The 22,500-nt window shown below is 49.5% G+C and overlaps 1 protein-coding gene across 1 annotated transcript in view; it reads left to right on the top strand.

The window, feature by feature from the left end:
- Positions 1 to 22,500, top strand: part of fam117bb (family with sequence similarity 117 member Bb) — an 88,838-nt gene that overhangs the window by 18,003 nt on the left and 48,335 nt on the right. Inside the window, exon 2 of the mRNA XM_036959508.2 lies at positions 6,042 to 6,211. Coding sequence (XP_036815403.2) covers positions 6,042 to 6,211 — 170 coding nt within the window. The remainder of the gene's footprint in view (positions 1 to 6,041; positions 6,212 to 22,500) is intronic.

The following is a 22,500-nucleotide window of genomic DNA, read 5'->3' as shown; positions in this document are numbered from 1 at the left end:
AGGTTGAATTGAGAGGGTCACTGCCCCTTCAGGTTGAATTGAGAGGGTCACTGCCCCTTCAGGTTGAATTGAATGGGTCACTGCCCCTTCAGGTTGAATTGAATGGGTCACTGCCCCTTCAGGTTGAATTGAATGGGTCACTGCCCCGTCAGGTTGAATTGAATGGGTCACTGCCCCGTCAGGTTGAATTGAATGGGTCACTGCCCCTTCAGGTTGAATTGAATGGGTCACTGCCCCTTCAGGTTGAATTGAATGGGTCACTGCCCCGTCAGGTTGAATTGAATGGGTCACTGCCCCGTCAGGTTGAATTGAATGGGTCACTGCCCCGTCAGGTTGAATTGAATGGGTCACTGCCCCTTCAGGTTGAATTGAATGGGTCACTGCCCCGTCAGGTTGAATTGAATGGGTCACTGCCCCGTCAGGTTGAATTGAATGGGTCACTGCCCCTTCAGGTTGAATTGAATGGGTCACTGCCCCTTCAGGTTGAATTGAATGGGTCACTGCCCCGTCAGGTTGAATTGAATGGGTCACTGCCCCGTCAGGTTGAATTGAATGGGTCACTGCCCCGTCAGGTTGAATTGAATGGGTCACTGCCCCGTCAGATTCATCACGTTGTTTTGACATTTAACATTCATTAATTGGAGACATTCATTAGAACAATAACATATTTAACATAGAAAAAAAGCCAATTGGCTACATATACAGACTGGAATACAGATAAATCAAATACATTTTTATTTGTCACATGCTCCGGATACAACATGTACCTTACCGTGAAATGCTAACTAGGCTAGCTGAGTAGGGTCTATTTGCGGACCGCAAACTGTGGGGTGCGGCGTTTAGTGACGATCGACTACACACCCTGCCCACCATGTAGTGCCAAGTAAGAGTTTGGTTCATTAGGGTCAGATATGTGTGCTAGCTAGCTAGGCTAAAAATGAAAGATGTACTCTCACAGCAGCTAGTGCGCTAGTCCTCTGAATGTCCTTTAGCTAGCTTGCTAGCCGCTAATCACTAGCTAGCATGCTAGCAGCATTAGCTGACAAATCCTTGAGTAAACCATTCTGGACAGCAATTTTGTTGAGAGCAGTAGCAACGCTTTCAAAAAAGCCGTGGTAGCGAAGATTATCTACATCTACTGAGCAGCTCATGTTGTAGACAGAAGCGCGCTACATGGCAAACCAATCAGAACTCATCTCTCGGCATGTCCAGCCCATCAGACCAATCAGAACTCATCTCTCAGCATGGCCAGCCATTATCACAGCTAGTGGGAAGGTTCCTGTTTTTTTTCAGTGGTTAAACGTGATTTAACAATTTTATTCGTATTTAACAATGGCATACAAGTTTGTTTTTAAGGCACTTGAAAGTTCACATGTTCCAGAAGGCTTTTATGCAAAAAAAAACCTCATTTTGATTTAATTAAATAACAAAAGTGACGTGCGACATAGGCCTAGCTTCCTAAAACGTATAATATAATAATATATAATAATATATCATATATATAACATATGTATTAGTTCATGTACAGACGTCCAGATCTGGCTACACTAACACATCCAGTTGAGCAGTGGCTCTCCCTGCCTCTCAACATCCACTCGAGGGCTCCCCCTGGAGGTTCTGTTCAGGTAAACAGTCCGGTGCGCTATACCCTCAGTCCCCTTTGACCTCAGAGTTATAGCTGCCTCTGCCTGGCAGTAACTGTCTGGCCAGAGGAAAGAGACTCATTTCTGACCGGCTAAGATGTTCAAGAAGTTGAAGTTCGACCTAATCATATCCTGTGTTAGTAGTTTTGTGCAGTAATCAAACGCTAAAACTGTTTGTGACCGTTTAAATTGTGTACAGTCTGCATACCATGGCTTGTTTTATCATGAACTAATCCTTCTGAGGCCGTCTAGGTTACCAAGGCAGTCTGAATAAGATCTATCTAGCTGGTTCAGAGGTTTCAGATTAGGGAAATGTACTATACTGGGTTTATATTTCATGATTAGTTGGGGATTATTTTAATACTCTCCAGCCTTTGGAGATTGTGGTAATTGGGTCTAGAAAGGAAAGCAGTCAGGAGTGACTGATCATGAGGGTGCTTCAGCACACTCTCTGGTCTGGGGTTATCCAGAGTTACTGGGAGAGACGGGGAGAAGGAGAGAACAGCAGGAGAGAAAGAGAGAGGGGACAGAGAGATTGGGAAAATAGCAGGAGAGAGAGAGAGAGAAAACAGCAGGAAAGAGAGAGAGAGAGAGAACATTAGGAGAGATGGGGAGGAGGAGTGAACAGCAGGGGAGATGGGGAGGGGGAGAGAACAGTAGGAGAGATGGGGAGGGGAAGAGATGGGTAGGGGGAGAGAACAGCAGGGGAGATTGGGAGGGGGAGAGAACAGTAGGAGAGATGGGGAGGGGGAGAGAACAGCAGGGGAGATGGGGAGGGGGAGAGAACAGTAGGAGAGATGGGGAGGGGGAGAGAACAGCAGGGGAGATGGGGAGGGGGAGAGAACAGTAGGTGAGATGGGGAGGGGAAGAGATGGGTAGGGGGAGAGAACAGCAGGGGAGATGGGGAGGGGGAGAGAACAGTAGGAGAGATGGGGAGGGGGAGAGAACAGCAGGGGAGATGGGGAGGGGGAGAGAACAGTAGGAGAGATGGGGAGGGGGAGAGAACAGCAGGGGAGATGGGGAGGGGGAGAGAACAGTACGGGAGATGGGGAGGGGGAGAGAACAGCAGGAGAGATGGGGAGCGGGAGAGAACAGTAGGAGAGATGGGGAGAGGGAGAGAACAGCAGGAGAGATGGGGAGGGGGAGAGAACAGCAGGAGAGATGGGGAGGGGGAGAGAACAGCAGGGGAGATGGGGAGGGGGAGAGAACAGTAGGGGAGATGGGGAGAGGGAGAGAACAGCAGGAGAGATGGGGAGCGGGAGAGAACAGTAGGAGAGATGGGGAGAGAACAGCAGGAGAGATGGGGAAGGGGAGAGAACAGTAGGAGAGATGGGGGCTCACACATTTTTCACCATGTTTTTACGAAAAGATAGATATAGAGTTGGATAAACTTGGATTTTTCGTGTGACAGGTGACAGAGAACAACCCATTAGAGAGCTGGCCAGCCCTGCAGAGAAGCCAGCAGATCATATATACACAAACACAGACTGTACTTCTTATGGACTCAAACGGGAAGTATATACACAAACACACTGTCGCCTAGTGGTTAGAGTGTTGGGCCGTAACCGAAAGGTTGCTAGATCGAATCCCCGAGCTGACAATGTCTGTCTTTCTGCCCCTGAACAAGGCTGTTCCTAGGCCATCATTGTAAATAAGAATTTGTTCTTAACTGACTTGCCTGGTTAAATAAAAAATTCATTTTAAAAACGCTGGTGTCCAAAACACCCAGCGCGCCCTAGACCTTCTGTCTGAGGACCAACTAGGAAGGGGGCCATTTATTTGTATTTATTTTTTGTGTGGTGGGGTAGATCAGCTTTAATATTGCAGAAACATTGTACGTTCTATGAATTTAATTGTTTGCGTAATTTCAAATCATCCTTTTAATTTTTTTAATTACATTTTTTAAATGTATACTTTCCCCCCTACCATCCCTACCCTAATTGGACTAAACTAACGAACAACAATACTTCTACTGCTACTTAAAGCTATTTCGCTCACATCTACGGTACCTGTACTTAAATAATTATGCATTCCTCATTTCCTCTTTAAGCACAGCGGCCAATCCACCATCCATTCTACCCTTAACTCCAACCCTCCGATGTCCGCAGACAGAATCCACCATCCATTCTACCCTTAACTCCAACCCTCCGATGTCCGCAGACAGAATCCACCATCCATTCTACCCTTAACTCCAACCCTCTGATGTCCGCAGACAGAATCCCCCATCCACTCTACCCTTAACTCCAACCATCCGATGTCCGCAGACAGAATCCACCATCCATTCTACCCTTAACTCTAACCCTCCGATGTCCACAGACAGAATCCACCCTCCATTCTACCCTTAACTCTAACCCTCCGATGTCCGCAGACAGAATCCACCATCCATTCTACCCTTAACTCCAACCCTCCGATGTCCGCAGACAGAATCCACCATCCATTCTACCCTTAACTCCAACCCTCCGATGTCCGCAGACAGAATCCACCATCCATTCTACCCTTAACTCCAACCCTCCGATGTCCGCAGACAGAATCCACCATCCATTCTACCCTTAACTCCAACCCTCCGGTGTCCGCAGACAGAATCCACCATCCATTCTACCCTTAACTCCAACCATCCGATGTCCGCAGACAGAATCCACCATCCATTCTACCCTTAACTCCAACCCTCCGATGTCCGCAGACAGAATCCACCATCCATTCTACCCTTAACTCCAACCCTCCGATGTCCGCAGACAGAATCCACCATCCATTCTACCCTTTAACTCCAACCATCCGATGTCCGCAGACAGAATCCACCATCCATTCTACCCTTAACTCCAACCCTCCGATGTCCGCAGACAGAATCCACCATCCACTCTACCCTTAACTCCAACCCTCCGATGTCCGCAGACAGAATCCACCATCCATTCTACCCTTAACTCCAACCCTCCGATGTCCGCAGACAGAATCCACCATCCATTCTACCCTTAACTCCAACCCTCCGATGTCCGCAGACAGAATCCACCATCCATTCTACCCTTAACTCCAACCCTCCGATGTCCGCAGACAGAATCCACCATCCATTCTACCCTTTAACTCCAACCATCCGATGTCCGCAGACAGAATCCACCATCCATTCTACCCTTAACTCCAACCCTCCGATGTCCGCAGACAGAATCCACCATCCACTCTACCCTTAACTCCAACCCTCCGATGTCCGCAGACAGAATCCACCATCCATTCTACCCTTAACTCCAACCCTCCGATGTCCGCAGACAGAATCCACCGTCCATTCTACCCTTAACTCCAACCCTCCGATGTCCGCAGACAGAATCCACCGTCCATTCTACCCTTAACTCCAACCCTCCGATGTCCGCAGACAGAATCCACCATCCATTCTACCCTTAACTCCAACCCTCCGATGTCCGCAGACAGAATCCACCATCCATTCTACCCTTAACTCCAACCCTCCGATGTCCGCAGACAGAATCCACCATCCATTCTACCCTTAACTCCAACCCTCCGATGTCCGCAGACAGAATCCACCATCCATTCTACCCTTAACTCCAACCCTCCGATGTCCGCAGACAGAATCCACCATCCATTCTACCCTTAACTCCAACCCTCCGATGTCCGCAGACAGAATCCACCATCCATTCTACCCTTAACTCCAACCCTCCGATGTCCGCAGACAGAATCCACCATCCATTCTACCCTTAACTCCAACCCTCCGATGTCCGCAGACAGAATCCACCATCCATTCTACCCTTAACTCCAACCCTCCGATGTCCGCAGACAGAATCCACCATCCATTCTACCCTTAACTCCAACCCTCCGATGTCCGCAGACAGAATCCACCATCCATTCTACCCTTAACTCCAACCCTCCGATGTCCGCAGACAGAATCCACCATCCATTCTACCCTTAACTCCAACCCTCCGATGTCCGCAGACAGAATCCACCATCCATTCTACCCTTAACTCCAACCCTCCGGTGTCAGCAGACAGAATCCACCATCCATTCTACCCTTAACTCCAACCCTCCGATGTCCGCAGACAGAATCCACCATCCATTCTACCCTTAACTCCAACCCTCCGATGTCCGCAGACAGAATCCACCATCCATTCTACCCTTAACTCCAACCCTCCGATGTCCACAGACAGAATCCACCATCCATTCTACCCTTAACTCCAACCCTCCGATGTCCGCAGACAGAATCCACCATCCATTCTACCCTTAACTCCAACCCTCCGGTGTCAGCAGACAGAATCCACCATCCATTCTACCCAGACGAAAGTACATATTCTACAGTTAATCTGGCCAACTCTCTCTCTCTTCATCCTCTTCTCAATGTCATGTTCTGTCATGTGTCTAAACTCCACATCTATTCTTCTTCCACCTCTCCCTCTCTCCCTACAGAGAGACCCAAACCTCCTCCCCTAGCCGGCCTACCCTCCTGCTCCTGCTCCAGTATCCGCCGCACCTCCTCCCTGGATCTTCTCCTGACTGGACCCTATCTGACCGGTCACTGGCCTCGGGAAAGCAGCCATGCCCCATGTCAACCCTGCATGAGGGACAAAGCCACTCAGGTATGTCCTCGGTTTCCAGTTTTCACGTTTACATTACTCAAAGCATGGATACGGCTGAGCTAAACATGTTCTGGGGAAGGTATTTCACAGACAGTCATATCTAGGTCGTTTTGTGTAATATTTCAGAAATAATTAGGTATTTCTCTCTCTGCCCTGTCCTGCCCTACACCCCCACCCTGTCCTGCCCTACACCCCCACCCTGTCCTGTCCTGCCTTTACCTAGCCTGCCCCACTTCCCTAAACCTCCACCCTGTCCTGTCCTGCCTTTACCTAGCCTGCCCCACTTCCCTAAACCTCCACCCTGTCCTGCCCTGCCTTTACCTAGCCTGCCCCACTTCCCTAAACCTCCACCCTGTCCTGTCCTGCCTTTACCTAGCCTGCCCCACTTCCCTAAACCTCCACCCTGTCCTGTCCTGCCTTTACCTAGCCTGCCCCACTTCCCTAAACCTCCACCCTGTCCTGTCCTGCCTTTACCTAGCCTGCCCCACTTCCCTAAACCCCCACCCTGTCCTGTCCTGCCTTTACCTAGCCTGCCCCACTTCCCTAAACCTCCACCCTGTCCTGTCCTGCTTTTACCTAGCCTGCCCCACTTCCCTAAACCTCCACCCTGTCCTGTCCTGCCTTTACCTAGCCTGCCCCACTTCCCTAAACCTCCACCCTGTCCTGTCCTGCCTTTACCTAGCCTGCCCCACTTCCCTAAACCTCCACCCTGTCCTGTCCTGCCTTTACCTAGCCTGCCCCACTTCCCTAAACCTCCACCCTGTCCTGTCCTGCCCTTACCTAGCCAGCCCCACTTCCCTAAACCTCCACCCTGTCCTGTCCTGCCTTTACCTAGCCTGCCCCACTTCCCTAAAACCCCACCCTGTCCTGTCCTGCCTTTACCTAGCCTGCCCCACTTCCCTAAACCTCCACCCTGTCCTGTCCTGCCCTTACCTAGCCAGCCCCACTTCCCTAAACCTCCACCCTGTCCTGTCCTGCCTTTACCTAGCCTGCCCCACTTCCCTAAAACCCCACACAGTCCTGTCCTGCCTTTACCTAGCCTGCCCCACTTCCCTAAACCTCCACCCTGTCCTGTCCTGCCTTTACCTAGCCTGCCCCACTTCCCTAAACCTCCACCCTGTCCTGTCCTGCCCTTACCTAGCCTGCCCCACTTCCCTAAAACCCCACACAGTCCTGTCCTGCCTTTACCTAGCCTGCCCCACTTCCCTAAACCTCCACCCTGTCCTGTCCTGCCTTTACCTGTCCTGCCCCACTTCCCTACACCCCCATACAACACCCTTCCACTACCATTGATTGATTGCTGTACCAAGAAGTGGAATCATGGCACACGCCTGTCTCTCGTCCCATTTATTATGAAGGAGAAACAGCTGCAACGATATCTGTCTTTTTCACAGGTCAAAACCGTACCTTTTTGTGTTTACTGGCATTACATTATAACAAAGGCATTTGGGTTATGTGATAAACAAGGCCATTATTAGGTCCCTTCATTTGTTTTTACAGTCGTATTACAGTCAGTTTGCGTCATGTTTTACTGTTTAGGACCATGTTGTTAAACTTGTCTAAATAAGATCAGGAATAACAAGTCACGTAAAAAGTAGCATGGACTTTTTGAATGACTACCTCATCTCTGTACCCCACACCTACAATTATCTGGAAGGTCCCTCATCTCTGTACCCCACACCTACAATTATCTGGAAGGTCCCTCATCTCTGTACCCCACACCTACAATTATCTGGAAGGTCCCTCATCTCTGTACCCCACACCTACAATTATCTATAAGGTCCCTCATCTCTGTACCCCACACATATAATTATCTGGAAGGTCCCTCATCTCTGTACCCCACACATACAATTATCTGGAAGGTCCCTCATCTCTGTACCCCACACATACAATTATCTGGAAGGTCCCTCATTTTAGATGGCTAAAAAATGAAAGGCAGACCTTGAATATCCCTTTGAGCATGGTGCAGCTTTAATTACATTTCGGACGGTGTATATCTACACCCAGTCACTACAAAGACACAGGCGTCCTTCCTAACTCAGTTGAAGGAGAGGAATGAAACCGCTCAGGATTTTCACCATGAGGCCAATGGTGAATTTAAAACAGTTACAGAGTTTAATGGCTGTGATGGGAGGAAACTGAGGATGGATCAACAACATGGTAGTTACTCCACAATCCCAACCTAAATGACAGACTTTAATGGCTGTGATGGGAGGAAACTGAGGATGGATCAACAACATAGTAGTTACTCCACAATCCCAACCTAAATGACAGAGTTTAATGGCTGTGATGGGAGGAAACTGAGGATGGATCAACAACATAGTAGTTACTCCACAATCCCAACCTAAATGACAGAGTGAAAAGAAGGAAGCCTGTACAGAATACAAATATTCCAAAACATGCCTCCTGTTTGCAACAAGGCACCAAAGTAATACTGCAAACAATGTGGCAAAGTAATGAACTTTTTCTCCTGAATACAAAGTGGTATGTTTGGGGCAAATACAACACAACACATTACTGAGTACCACTCTCCAACACAACACATTACTGAGTACCACTCTCCAATACAACACATTACTGAGTACCACTCTCCAACACAACACATTACTGAGTACCACTCTCCAACACAACACATTACTGAGTACCACTCTCCAACACAACACATTACTGAGTACCACTCTCCAACACAACACATTACTGAGTACCACTCTCCAACACAACACATTACTGAGTACCACTCTCCAATACAACACATTACTGAGTACCACTCTCCAACACAACACATTACTGAGTACCACTCTCCAACACAACACATTACTGAGTACCACTCTCCAACACAACACATTACTGAGTACCACTCTCCAATACAACACATTACTGAGTACCACTCTCAAACACAACACATTACTGAGTACCACTCTCCAACACAACACATTACTAAGTACCACTCTCCAATACAACACATTACTGAGTACCACTCTCCAACACAACACATTACTGAGTACCACTCTCCAACACAACACATTACTGAGTACCACTCTCCAACACAACACATTACTGAGTACCACTCTCCAATACAACACATTACTGAGTACCACTCTCAAACACAACACATTACTGAGTACCACTCTCCAACACAACACATTACTAAGTACCACTCTCCAACACAACACATTACTGAGTACCACTCTCCAATACAACACATTACTGAGTACCACTCTCCAATACAACACATTACTGAGTACCACTCCCCAATACAACACATTACTGAGTACCACTCTCCAATACAACACATTACTGAGTACCACTCTCCAATACAACACATTACTGAGTACCACTCTCCAACACAACACATTACTGAGTACCACTCTCCAATACAACACATTACTGAGTACCACTCTTCAATACAACACATTACTGAGTACCACTCTCCAATACAACACATTACTGAGTACCACTCTTCAATACAACACATTACTGAGTACCACTCTCCAACACAACACATTACTGAGTACCACTCTCCAATACAACACATTACTGAGTACCACTCTCCAATACAACACATTACTGAGTACCACTCTCCAACACAACACATTACTGAGTACCATTCTCCAACACAACACATTACTGAGTACCACTCTCCAATACAACACATTACTGAGTACCACTCTCCAATACAACACATTACTGAGTACCACTCTCCAACACAACACATTACTGAGTACCACTCTCCAACACAACACATTACTGAGTACCACTCTCCAATACAACACATTACTGAGTACCACTCTCCAATACAACACATTACTGAGTACCACTCTCCAACACAACACATTACTGAGTACCACTCTCCAATACAACACATTACTGAGTACCACTCTTCAATACAACACATTACTGAGTACCACTCTCCAATACAACACATTACTGAGTACCACTCTTCAATACAACACATTACTGAGTACCACTCTCCAATACAACACATTACTGAGTACCACTCTCCAATACAACACATTACTGAGTACCACTCTCCAACACAACACATTACTGAGTACCATTCTCCAACACAACACATTACTGAGTACCACTCTCCAATACAACACATTACTGAGTACCACTCTCCAATACAACACATTACTGAGTACCACTCTTCAATACAACACATTACTGAGTACCACTCTCCAACACAACACATTACTGAGTACCACTCTCCAATACAACACATTACTGAGTACCACTCTCCAATACAACACATTACTGAGTACCACTCTCCAACACAACACATTACTGAGTACCACTCTCCAATACAACACATTACTGAGTACCACTCTTCAACACAACACATTACTGAGTACCACTCTCCAATACAACACATTACTGAGTCCCACTCTCCAATACAACACATTACTGAGTACCACTCTCCAATACAACACATTACTGAGTACCACTCTCCAACACAACACATTACTGAGTACCATTCTCCAACACAACACATTACTGAGTACCACTCTCCAATACAACACATTACTGAGTACCACTCTCCAACACAACACATTACTGAGTCCCACTCTCCAATACAACACATTACTGAGTACCACTCTTCAATACAACACATTACTGAGTACCACTCTCCAACACAACACATTACTAAGTACCACTCTCCAATACAACACATTACTGAGTACCACTCTCCAATACAACACATTACTGAGTACCACTCTCCAACACAACACATTACTGAGTACCATTCTCCAACACAACACATTACTGAGTACCACTCTCCAATACAACACATTACTGAGTACCACTCTCCAATACAACACATTACTGAGTACCACTCTCCAACACAACACATTACTGAGTACCACTCTCCAATAGAACACATTACTGAGTACCACTCTCCAACACAACACATTACTGAGTACCACTCTCCAACACAACACATTACTGAGTACCACTCTTCAACACAACACATTACTGAGTACCACTCTCCAACACAACACATTACTGAGTCCCACTCTCCAATACAACACATTACTGAGTACCACTCTCCAACACAACACATTACTGAGTCCCACTCTTCATAACTTCATCATAACTGCATCATGTTATTGGTATGCTTGTCATCGTTAAGGACTGGGGAGTTTTTAGGGAAAAATACGAGAGTTAAGCACAGACAAAATCCTAGAGGAAAACCTGGTTCAGTCTGCTTTCCAGCAGACACTGTGACATGAATTCACCTTTCAGCAGGACAATAACCTAAAACAAAAGGCCAAATATACACTGGAGTTGCTTATCAAGACGACATTGAATGATCCTGAGTGGCCTAGGTACAGTCTTGACTTAAATCAGCTTGAAAATCTATGGCAAGACCTGGAAATGGCTGTCTAGTAATGATCAACAATCAACTTGACAGAGCTTGAAGAATTGTTTAAAGAATAATGGGCAAAATATTGTACAATCCAGGCGTGCAAAGCTCTTAGAGATTTACCCAGAAAGACTCACAGCTGTAATCACTCTTAGAGACTCACCTAGAAAGACTCACAGCTGTAATCACTCTTAGAGACTAACCCAGAAAGACTCACAGCTGTAATCACTCTTAGAGACTAACCCAGAAAGACTCACAGCTGTAATCGCTGCCAAAGGGGATTCTAACAGGTCTGTTCTGCAGAACATTCCAGACACTACACTGTGAGTCAGTGTGGAGAAGGTGCTGTTGCCAATCCTGAGCTTGTTGTCGAGTTTGGAGGGAACAATAGTGTTGAATGCTGAACTGTAGTCAATGAACAGCAATCTCACGTAGGTGTTCCTTTTGTCCAGATGTGTTACAGCCGTGTGAATAGCAATGTGTACTGGAGTGGGTAGAGTCCGGGCACTGGAGTGGGTAGAGTCAGTGTACTGGAGTGGGCAGAGTCAGTGTACTGGAGTGGGCAGAGTCAGTGTACTAGATTGGGTAGAGTCAGTGTACTAGAGTGGGTAGAGTCAGTGTACTAGAGTGGGTAGAGTCAGTGTACTGGAGTGGGTCCAGTGGGTAGAGTCAGTGTACTAGAGTGGGTAGAGTCAGTGTACTGGAGTGGGTAGAGTCAGTGTACTAGAGTGGGTAGAGTCAGGGCACTGGAGTGGGTAGAGTCAGTGTACCAGAGTGGGTAGAGTCAGTGTACTGGAGTGGGTAGAGTCAGTGTACTGGAGTGGGCAGAGTCAGTGTACTAGAGTGGGTCCAGTGGGTAGAGTCAGTGTACTAGAATGGGTAGAGTCAGTGTACTAGAGTGGTTAGAGTCAGGGCACTGGAGTGGGTAGAGTCAGTGTACTGGAGTGGGTAGAGTCAGTGGACTGGAGTGGGTAGAGTCAGTGTACTGGAGTGGGTAGAGTCAGTGTACTGGAGTGGGCAGAGTCAGTGTACTAGAGTGGGTCCAGTGGGTAGAGTCAGTGTACTAGAATGGGTAGAGTCAGTGTACTAGAGTGGTTAGAGTCAGGGCACTGGAGTGGGTAGAGTCAGTGTACTGGAGTGGGTAGAGTCAGTGTACTGGAGTGGGCAGAGTCAGTGTACTAGAGTGGGTAGAGTCAGGGCACTGGAGTGGGTAGAGCTAGTGTACTAGAATGGGTAGAGTCAGTGTACTAGAGTGGGTAGAGTCAGGGCACTGGAGTGGGTAGAGTCAGTGTACTAGAATGGGTAGAGTCAGTGTACTAGAGCTGTTAGAGTCAGTGTACTAGAGTGGGTAGAGTCAGGGCACTGGAGTGGGTAGAGCTAGTGTACTAGAATGGGTAGAGTCAGTGTACTAGAGTGGGTAGAGTCAGGGCACTGGAGTGGGTAGAGTCAGTATATTGGAGTGGGTAGAGTCAGTGTACTGGAGTGGGTCCAGTGGGTAGAGTCAGTGTAATAGAGTGGGCAGAGTCCGTGTACTGGAGTGGGCAGAGTCCGTGTACTGGAGTGGGTAGAGTCAGTGTACTGGAGTGGGCAGAGTCAGTGTACTAGAGTGGGTAGAGTCAGTGTACTGGAGTGGGCAGAGTCAGTGTACTGGAGTGGGCAGAGTCAGTGTACTAGATTGGGTAGAGTCCGTGTACTGGAGTGGGTAGAGTCAGTGTACTGGAGTGGGTCCAGTGGGTAGAGTCAGTGTACTGGAGTGGGTAGAGTCAGTGTACTAGAGTGGGTAGAGTCAGTGTACTGGAGTGGGTTGAGTCAGTGTACCAGAGTGGGTAGAGTTAGTGTACTGGAGTGGGTAGAGTCAGTGTACTGGAGTGGGTAGAGTCAGTGTACTGGAGTGGGTAGAGTCAGTGTACTGGAGTGGGTAGAGTCAGTGTACTAGAGTGGGTAGAGTCAGGGCACTGGAGTGGGTAGAGTCAGTGTACTAGAGTGGGTAGAGTCAGTGTACTGGAGTGGGCAGAGTCAGTGTACTGGAGTGGGCAGAGTCAGTGTACTAGATTGGGTAGAGTCCGTGTACTGGAGTGGGTAGAGTCAGTGTACTGGAGTGGGTCCAGTGGGTAGAGTCAGTGTACTGGAGTGGGTAGAGTCAGTGTACTAGAGTGGGTAGAGTCAGTGTACTGGAGTGGGTTGAGTCAGTGTACCAGAGTGGGTAGAGTTAGTGTACTGGAGTGGGTAGAGTCAGTGTACTGGAGTGGGTAGAGTCAGTGTACTGGAGTGGGTAGAGTCAGTGTACTGGAGTGGGTAGAGTCAGTGTACTAGAGTGGGTAGAGTCAGTGTGCTGGAGTGGGTAGAGTCAGTGTACTGGAGTGGGTCCAGTGGGCAGAGTCAGTGTACTAGAGTGGGTAGAGTCAGTGTACTAGAGTGGGTAGAGTCAGTGTACCGGAGTGGGTAGAGTCAGTGTACCGGAGTGGGTAGAGTCAGTGTACCGGAGTGGGTAGAGTCAGTGTACTGGAGTGGGTAGAGTCAGTGTACCGGAGTGGGTAGAGTCAGTGTACTGGAGTGGGTAGAGTCAGTGTACTGGAGTGGGTAGAGTCAGTGTACTGGAGTGGGCAGAGTCAGTGTACTAGAGTGGGTAGAGTCAGGGCACTGGAGTGGGTAGAGCTAGTGTACTAGAATGAGTAGAGTCAGTGTACTAGTGGTTAGAGTCAGTGTACTAGAGTGGGTAGAGTCAGGGCACTGGAGTGGGTAGAGCTAGTGTACTAGAATGGGTAGAGTCAGTGTACTAGAGTGGGTAGAGTCAGGGCACTGGAGTGGGTAGAGTCAGTATATTGGAGTGGGTAGAGTCAGTGTACTGGAGTGGGTCCAGTGGGTAGAGTCAGTGTACTAGAGTGGGCAGAGTCCGTGTACTGGAGTGGGTAGAGTCAGTGTACTGGAGTGGGCAGAGTCAGTGTACTAGAGTGTGTAGAGTCAGTGTACTGGAGTGGGCAGAGTCAGTGTACTGGAGTGGGCAGAGTCAGTGTACTGGAGTGGGCAGAGTCAGTGTACTAGAGTGGGTAGAGTCCGTGTACTGGAGTGGGTAGAGTCAGTGTACTGGAGTGGGTCCAGTGGGTAGAGTCAGTGTACTGGAGTGGGTAGAGTCAGTGTACTAGAGTGGGTAGAGTCAGTGTACTGGAGTGGGTTGAGTCAGTGTACCAGAGTGGGTAGAGTTAGTGTACTGGAGTGGGTAGAGTCAGTGTACTGGAGTGGGTAGAGTCAGTGTACTGGAGTGGGTAGAGTCAGTGTACTAGAGTGGGTAGAGTCAGTGTACTGGAGTGGGTAGAGTCAGTGTACTGGAGTGGGTCCAGTGGGCAGAGTCAGTGTACTAGAGTGGGTAGAGTCAGTGTACTAGAGTGGGTAGAGTCAGTGTACCGGAGTGGGTAGAGTCAGTGTACCGGAGTGGGTAGAGTCAGTGTTCCCGGAGTGGGTAGAGTCAGTGTACCGGAGTGGGTAGAGTCAGTGTACTGGAGTGGGTAGAGTCAGTGTACCGGAGTGGGTAGAGTCAGTGTACTGGAGTGGGTAGAGTCAGTGTACCGGAGTGGGTAGAGTCAGTGTATTGGAGTGGGTAGAGTCAGTGTACCGGAGTGGGTAGAGTCAGTGTACCGGAGTGGGTAGAGTCAGTGTACCGGAGTGGGTAGAGTCAGTGTACCGGAGTGGGTAGAGTCAGTGTACCGGAGTGGGTAGAGTCAGTGTACCGGAGTGGGTAGAGTCAGTGTACTGGAGTGGGTAGAGTCAGTGTACTGGAGTGGGTAGAGTCAGTGTACTGGAGTGGGTAGAGTCAGTGTACTGGAGTGGGTAGAGTCAGTGTACCGGAGTGGGTAGAGTCAGTGTACCGGAGTGGGTAGAGTCAGTGTATCGGAGTGGGTAGAGTCAGTGTACTGGAGTGGGTAGAGTCAGTGTACCGGAGTGGGTAGAGTCAGTGTACTGGAGTGGGTAGATTCAGTGTACTGGAGTGGGTAGAGTCAGTGTACTGGAGTGGGTAGAGTCAGTGTACCGGAGTGGGTAGAGTCAGTGTACCGGAGTGGGTAGAGTCAGTGTACTGGAGTGGGTAGAGTCAGTGTACCGGAGTGGGTAGAGTCAGTGTACCGGAGTGGGTAGAGTCAGTGTACCGGAGTGGGTAGAGTCAGTGTACTGGAGTGGGTAGAGTCAGTGTACCGGAGTGGGTAGAGTCAGTGTACCGGAGTGGGTAGAGTCAGTGTACCGGAGTGGGTAGAGTCAGTGTACTGGAGTGGGTAGAGTCAGTGTACTAGAGTGGGTAGAGTCAGGGCACTGGAGTGGGTAGAGTCAGTGTACTAGAGTGGGTAGAGTCAGTGTACTGGAGTGGGCAGAGTCAGTGTACTGGAGTGGGCAGAGTCAGTGTACTAGATTGGGTAGAGTCCGTGTACTGGAGTGGGTAGAGTCAGTGTACTGGAGTGGGTCCAGTGGGTAGAGTCAGTGTACTGGAGTGGGTAGAGTCAGTGTACTAGAGTGGGTAGAGTCAGTGTACTGGAGTGGGTTGAGTCAGTGTACCAGAGTGGGTAGAGTTAGTGTACTGGAGTGGGTAGAGTCAGTGTACTGGAGTGGGTAGAGTCAGTGTACTGGAGTGGGTAGAGTCAGTGTACTGGAGTGGGTAGAGTCAGTGTACTAGAGTGGGTAGAGTCAGTGTGCTGGAGTGGGTAGAGTCAGTGTACTGGAGTGGGTCCAGTGGGCAGAGTCAGTGTACTAGAGTGGGTAGAGTCAGTGTACTAGAGTGGGTAGAGTCAGTGTACCGGAGTGGGTAGAGTCAGTGTACCGGAGTGGGTAGAGTCAGTGTACCGGAGTGGGTAGAGTCAGTGTACTGGAGTGGGTAGAGTCAGTGTACCGGAGTGGGTAGAGTCAGTGTACTGGAGTGGGTAGAGTCAGTGTACTGGAGTGGGTAGAGTCAGTGTACTGGAGTGGGCAGAGTCAGTGTACTAGAGTGGGTAGAGTCAGGGCACTGGAGTGGGTAGAGCTAGTGTACTAGAATGAGTAGAGTCAGTGTACTAGTGGTTAGAGTCAGTGTACTAGAGTGGGTAGAGTCAGGGCACTGGAGTGGGTAGAGCTAGTGTACTAGAATGGGTAGAGTCAGTGTACTAGAGTGGGTAGAGTCAGGGCACTGGAGTGGGTAGAGTCAGTATATTGGAGTGGGTAGAGTCAGTGTACTGGAGTGGGTCCAGTGGGTAGAGTCAGTGTACTAGAGTGGGCAGAGTCCGTGTACTGGAGTGGGTAGAGTCAGTGTACTGGAGTGGGCAGAGTCAGTGTACTAGAGTGTGTAGAGTCAGTGTACTGGAGTGGGCAGAGTCAGTGTACTGGAGTGGGCAGAGTCAGTGTACTGGAGTGGGCAGAGTCAGTGTACTAGAGTGGGTAGAGTCCGTGTACTGGAGTGGGTAGAGTCAGTGTACTGGAGTGGGTCCAGTGGGTAGAGTCAGTGTACTGGAGTGGGTAGAGTCAGTGTACTAGAGTGGGTAGAGTCAGTGTACTGGAGTGGGTTGAGTCAGTGTACCAGAGTGGGTAGAGTTAGTGTACTGGAGTGGGTAGAGTCAGTGTACTGGAGTGGGTAGAGTCAGTGTACTGGAGTGGGTAGAGTCAGTGTACTAGAGTGGGTAGAGTCAGTGTACTGGAGTGGGTAGAGTCAGTGTACTGGAGTGGGTCCAGTGGGCAGAGTCAGTGTACTAGAGTGGGTAGAGTCAGTGTACTAGAGTGGGTAGAGTCAGTGTACCGGAGTGGGTAGAGTCAGTGTACCGGAGTGGGTAGAGTCAGTGTACCGGAGTGGGTAGAGTCAGTGTACCGGAGTGGGTAGAGTCAGTGTACTGGAGTGGGTAGAGTCAGTGTACCGGAGTGGGTAGAGTCAGTGTACTAGAGTGGGTAGAGTCAGTGTACCGGAGTGGGTAGAGTCAGTGTATTGGAGTGGGTAGAGTCAGTGTACCGGAGTGGGTAGAGTCAGTGTACCGGAGTGGGTAGAGTCAGTGTACCGGAGTGGGTAGAGTCAGTGTACCGGAGTGGGTAGAGTCAGTGTACCGGAGTGGGTAGAGTCAGTGTACCGGAGTGGGTAGAGTCAGTGTACTGGAGTGGGTAGAGTCAGTGTACTGGAGTGGGTAGAGTCAGTGTACTGGAGTGGGTAGAGTCAGTGTACTGGAGTGGGTAGAGTCAGTGTACCGGAGTGGGTAGAGTCAGTGTATCGGAGTGGGTAGAGTCAGTGTACTGGAGTGGGTAGAGTCAGTGTACCGGAGTGGGTAGAGTCAGTGTACTGGAGTGGGTAGATTCAGTGTACTGGAGTGGGTAGAGTCAGTGTACTGGAGTGGGTAGAGTCAGTGTACCGGAGTGGGTAGAGTCAGTGTACTGGAGTGGGTAGAGTCAGTGTACTGGAGTGGGTAGAGTCAGTGTACCGGAGTGGGTAGAGTCAGTGTACCGGAGTGGGTAGAGTCAGTGTACCGGAGTGGGTAGAGTCAGTGTACCGGAGTGGGTAGAGTCAGTGTACTGGAGTGGGTAGAGTCAGTGTACCGGAGTGGGTAGAGTCAGTGTACCGGAGTGGGTAGAGTCAGTGTACCGGAGTGGGTAGAGTCAGTGTACTGGAGTGGGTAGAGTCAGTGTACTGGAGTGGGTAGAGTCCGTGTACCGGAGTGGGTAGAGTCAGTGTACTGGAGTGGGTAGAGTCAGTGTACCGGAGTGGGTAGAGTCAGTGTACCGGAGTGGGTAGAGTCAGTGTACCGGAGTGGGTAGAGTCAGTGTACTGGAGTGGGCAGAGTCAGTGTACTAGATTGGGTAGAGTCAGTGTACTAGAGTGGGTAGAGTCAGTGTACTAGAGTGGGTAGAGTCAGTGTACTGGAGTGGGTCCAGTGGGTAGAGTCAGTGTACTAGAGTGGGTAGAGTCAGTGTACTGGAGTGAGTAGAGTCAGTGTACTAGAGTGGGTAGAGTCAGGGCACTGGAGTGGGTAGAGTCAGTGTACCAGAGTGGGTAGAGTCAGTGTACTGGAGTGGGTAGAGTCAGTGTACTGGAGTGGGCAGAGTCAGTGTACTAGAGTGGGTCCAGTGGGTAGAGTCAGTGTACTAGAATGGGTAGAGTCAGTGTACTAGAGTGGTTAGAGTCAGGGCACTGGAGTGGGTAGAGTCAGTGTACTGGAGTGGGTAGAGTCAGTGGACTGGAGTGGGTAGAGTCAGTGTACTGGAGTGGGTAGAGTCAGTGTACTGGAGTGGGCAGAGTCAGTGTACTAGAGTGGGTCCAGTGGGTAGAGTCAGTGTACTAGAATGGGTAGAGTCAGTGTACTAGAGTGGTTAGAGTCAGGGCACTGGAGTGGGTAGAGTCAGTGTACTGGAGTGGGTAGAGTCAGTGTACTGGAGTGGGCAGAGTCAGTGTACTAGAGTGGGTAGAGTCAGGGCACTGGAGTGGGTAGAGCTAGTGTACTAGAATGGGTAGAGTCAGTGTACTAGAGTGGGTAGAGTCAGGGCACTGGAGTGGGTAGAGTCAGTGTACTAGAATGGGTAGAGTCAGTGTACTAGAGTGGTTAGAGTCAGTGTACTAGAGTGGGTAGAGTCAGGGCACTGGAGTGGGTAGAGTCAGTATATTGGAGTGGGTAGAGTCAGTGTACTGGAGTGGGTCCAGTGGGTAGAGTCAGTGTAATAGAGTGGGCAGAGTCCGTGTACTGGAGTGGGTAGAGTCAGTGTACTGGAGTGGGCAGAGTCAGTGTACTAGAGTGGGTAGAGTCAGTGTACTGGAGTGGGCAGAGTCAGTGTACTGGAGTGGGCAGAGTCAGTGTACTAGATTGGGTAGAGTCCGTGTACTGGAGTGGGTAGAGTCAGTGTACTGGAGTGGGTCCAGTGGGTAGAGTCAGTGTACTGGAGTGGGTAGAGTCAGTGTACTAGAGTGGGTAGAGTCAGTGTACTGGAGTGGGTTGAGTCAGTGTACCAGAGTGGGTAGAGTTAGTGTACTGGAGTGGGTAGAGTCAGTGTACTGGAGTGGGTAGAGTCAGTGTACTGGAGTGGGTAGAGTCAGTGTACTGGAGTGGGTAGAGTCAGTGTACTAGAGTGGGTAGAGTCAGTGTGCTGGAGTGGGTAGAGTCAGTGTACTGGAGTGGGTCCAGTGGGCAGAGTCAGTGTACTAGAGTGGGTAGAGTCAGTGTACTAGAGTGGGTAGAGTCAGTGTACCGGAGTGGGTAGAGTCAGTGTACCGGAGTGGGTAGAGTCAGTGTACCGGAGTGGGTAGAGTCAGTGTACTGGAGTGGGTAGAGTCAGTGTACCGGAGTGGGTAGAGTCAGTGTACTGGAGTGGGTAGAGTCAGTGTACTGGAGTGGGTAGAGTCAGTGTACTGGAGTGGGCAGAGTCAGTGTACTAGAGTGGGTAGAGTCAGGGCACTGGAGTGGGTAGAGCTAGTGTACTAGAATGAGTAGAGTCAGTGTACTAGTGGTTAGAGTCAGTGTACTAGAGTGGGTAGAGTCAGGGCACTGGAGTGGGTAGAGCTAGTGTACTAGAATGGGTAGAGTCAGTGTACTAGAGTGGGTAGAGTCAGGGCACTGGAGTGGGTAGAGTCAGTATATTGGAGTGGGTAGAGTCAGTGTACTGGAGTGGGTCCAGTGGGTAGAGTCAGTGTACTAGAGTGGGCAGAGTCCGTGTACTGGAGTGGGTAGAGTCAGTGTACTGGAGTGGGCAGAGTCAGTGTACTAGAGTGTGTAGAGTCAGTGTACTGGAGTGGGCAGAGTCAGTGTACTGGAGTGGGCAGAGTCAGTGTACTGGAGTGGGCAGAGTCAGTGTACTAGAGTGGGTAGAGTCCGTGTACTGGAGTGGGTAGAGTCAGTGTACTGGAGTGGGTCCAGTGGGTAGAATCAGTGTACTGGAGTGGGTAGAGTCAGTGTACTAGAGTGGGTAGAGTCAGTGTACTGGAGTGGGTTGAGTCAGTGTACCAGAGTGGGTAGAGTTAGTGTACTGGAGTGGGTAGAGTCAGTGTACTGGAGTGGGTAGAGTCAGTGTACTGGAGTGGGTAGAGTCAGTGTACTGGAGTGGGTAGAGTCAGTGTACTAGAGTGGGTAGAGTCAGTGTACTGGAGTGGGTAGAGTCAGTGTACTGGAGTGGGTCCAGTGGGCAGAGTCAGTGTACTAGAGTGGGTAGAGTCAGTGTACTAGAGTGGGTAGAGTCAGTGTACCGGAGTGGGTAGAGTCAGTGTACCGGAGTGGGTAGAGTCAGTGTACCGGAGTGGGTAGAGTCAGTGTACCGGAGTGGGTAGAGTCAGTGTACCGGAGTGGGTAGAGTCAGTGTACTGGAGTGGGTAGAGTCAGTGTACCGGAGTGGGTAGAGTCAGTGTACTGGAGTGGGTAGAGTCAGTGTACCGGAGTGGGTAGAGTCAGTGTATTGGAGTGGGTAGAGTCAGTGTACCGGAGTGGGTAGAGTCAGTGTACCGGAGTGGGTAGAGTCAGTGTACCGGAGTGGGTAGAGTCAGTGTACCGGAGTGGGTAGAGTCAGTGTACCGGAGTGGGTAGAGTCAGTGTACCGGAGTGGGTAGAGTCAGTGTACTGGAGTGGGTAGAGTCAGTGTACTGGAGTGGGTAGAGTCAGTGTACTGGAGTGGGTAGAGTCAGTGTACTGGAGTGGGTAGAGTCAGTGTACCGGAGTGGGTAGAGTCAGTGTATCGGAGTGGGTAGAGTCAGTGTACTGGAGTGGGTAGAGTCAGTGTACCGGAGTGGGTAGAGTCAGTGTACTGGAGTGGGTAGATTCAGTGTACTGGAGTGGGTAGAGTCAGTGTACTGGAGTGGGTAGAGTCAGTGTACCGGAGTGGGTAGAGTCAGTGTACTGGAGTGGGTAGAGTCAGTGTACTGGAGTGGGTAGAGTCAGTGTACCGGAGTGGGTAGAGTCAGTGTACCGGAGTGGGTAGAGTCAGTGTACCGGAGTGGGTAGAGTCAGTGTACTGGAGTGGGTAGAGTCAGTGTACCGGAGTGGGTAGAGTCAGTGTACCGGAGTGGGTAGAGTCAGTGTACCGGAGTGGGTAGAGTCAGTGTACTGGAGTGGGTAGAGTCAGTGTACTGGAGTGGGTAGAGTCAGTGTACCGGAGTGGGTAGAGTCAGAGAGATTAGATAAGATAGAGCAGGAGTTTTGGAACGTATCTATGGATACCAGGTTCAGAAAAGAGAACTGAGTGTTTATCTGATTTATTAAGAGGCAGAGAGGGAGCGAAAGCCTTTACCTGCTGCTGAGAGATGAGAGGAAACTAGAACATATTTCTGGAGGAGTCTACTGTTTGCCAGACGTCCCACTATCAGGCCTGCATTCTGCCAGACATCCCACTATCAGGCCTGCATTCTGCCAGACATCCCACTATCAGGCCTGCATTATGCCAGACATCCCACTATCAGGCCTGCATTCTGCCATGAATCCTGTCTCTTCACCACAGAGAGGACTAGGATGAATCCTGTCCCTTCACCACAGAGAGGATTAGGATGAATCTTGTCTCTTCACCACAGAGAGGACTAGGATGAATCCTGTCTCCTCTTCACCACAGAGAGGATTAGGATGAATCCTGTCTCTTCACCACAGAGAGGACTAGGGTGAATCCTGTCTCCTCTTCACCACAGAGAGGACTAGGGTGAATCCTGTCTCCTCTTCACCACAGAGAGGACTAGGGTGAATCCTGTCTCCTCTTCACCACAGAGAGGACTAGGGTGAATCCTGAACATTCCAGACACTACACTGTGAGTCAGTGTGGAGAAGGTGCTGTTGCCAATCCTGAGCTTGTTGTCGAGTTTGGAGGGAACAATAGTGTTGAATGCTGAACTGTAGTCAATGAACAGCAATCTCACGTAGGTGTTCCTTTTGTCCAGATGTGTTACAGCCGTGTGAATAGCAATGTGTACTGGAGTGGGTAGAGTCCGGGCACTGGAGTGGGTAGAGTCAGTGTACTGGAGTGGGCAGAG

The sequence above is a fragment of the Oncorhynchus mykiss genome, chromosome 22 (assembly GCF_057628025.1).
Source record: "Oncorhynchus mykiss isolate SJ-2025 chromosome 22, ASM5762802v1, whole genome shotgun sequence".
NCBI lineage: Eukaryota > Metazoa > Chordata > Actinopteri > Salmoniformes > Salmonidae > Oncorhynchus > Oncorhynchus mykiss.
Note: the sequence above shows the minus strand (reverse complement) of the source record. Positions and strands in the feature narration are given on the sequence as shown.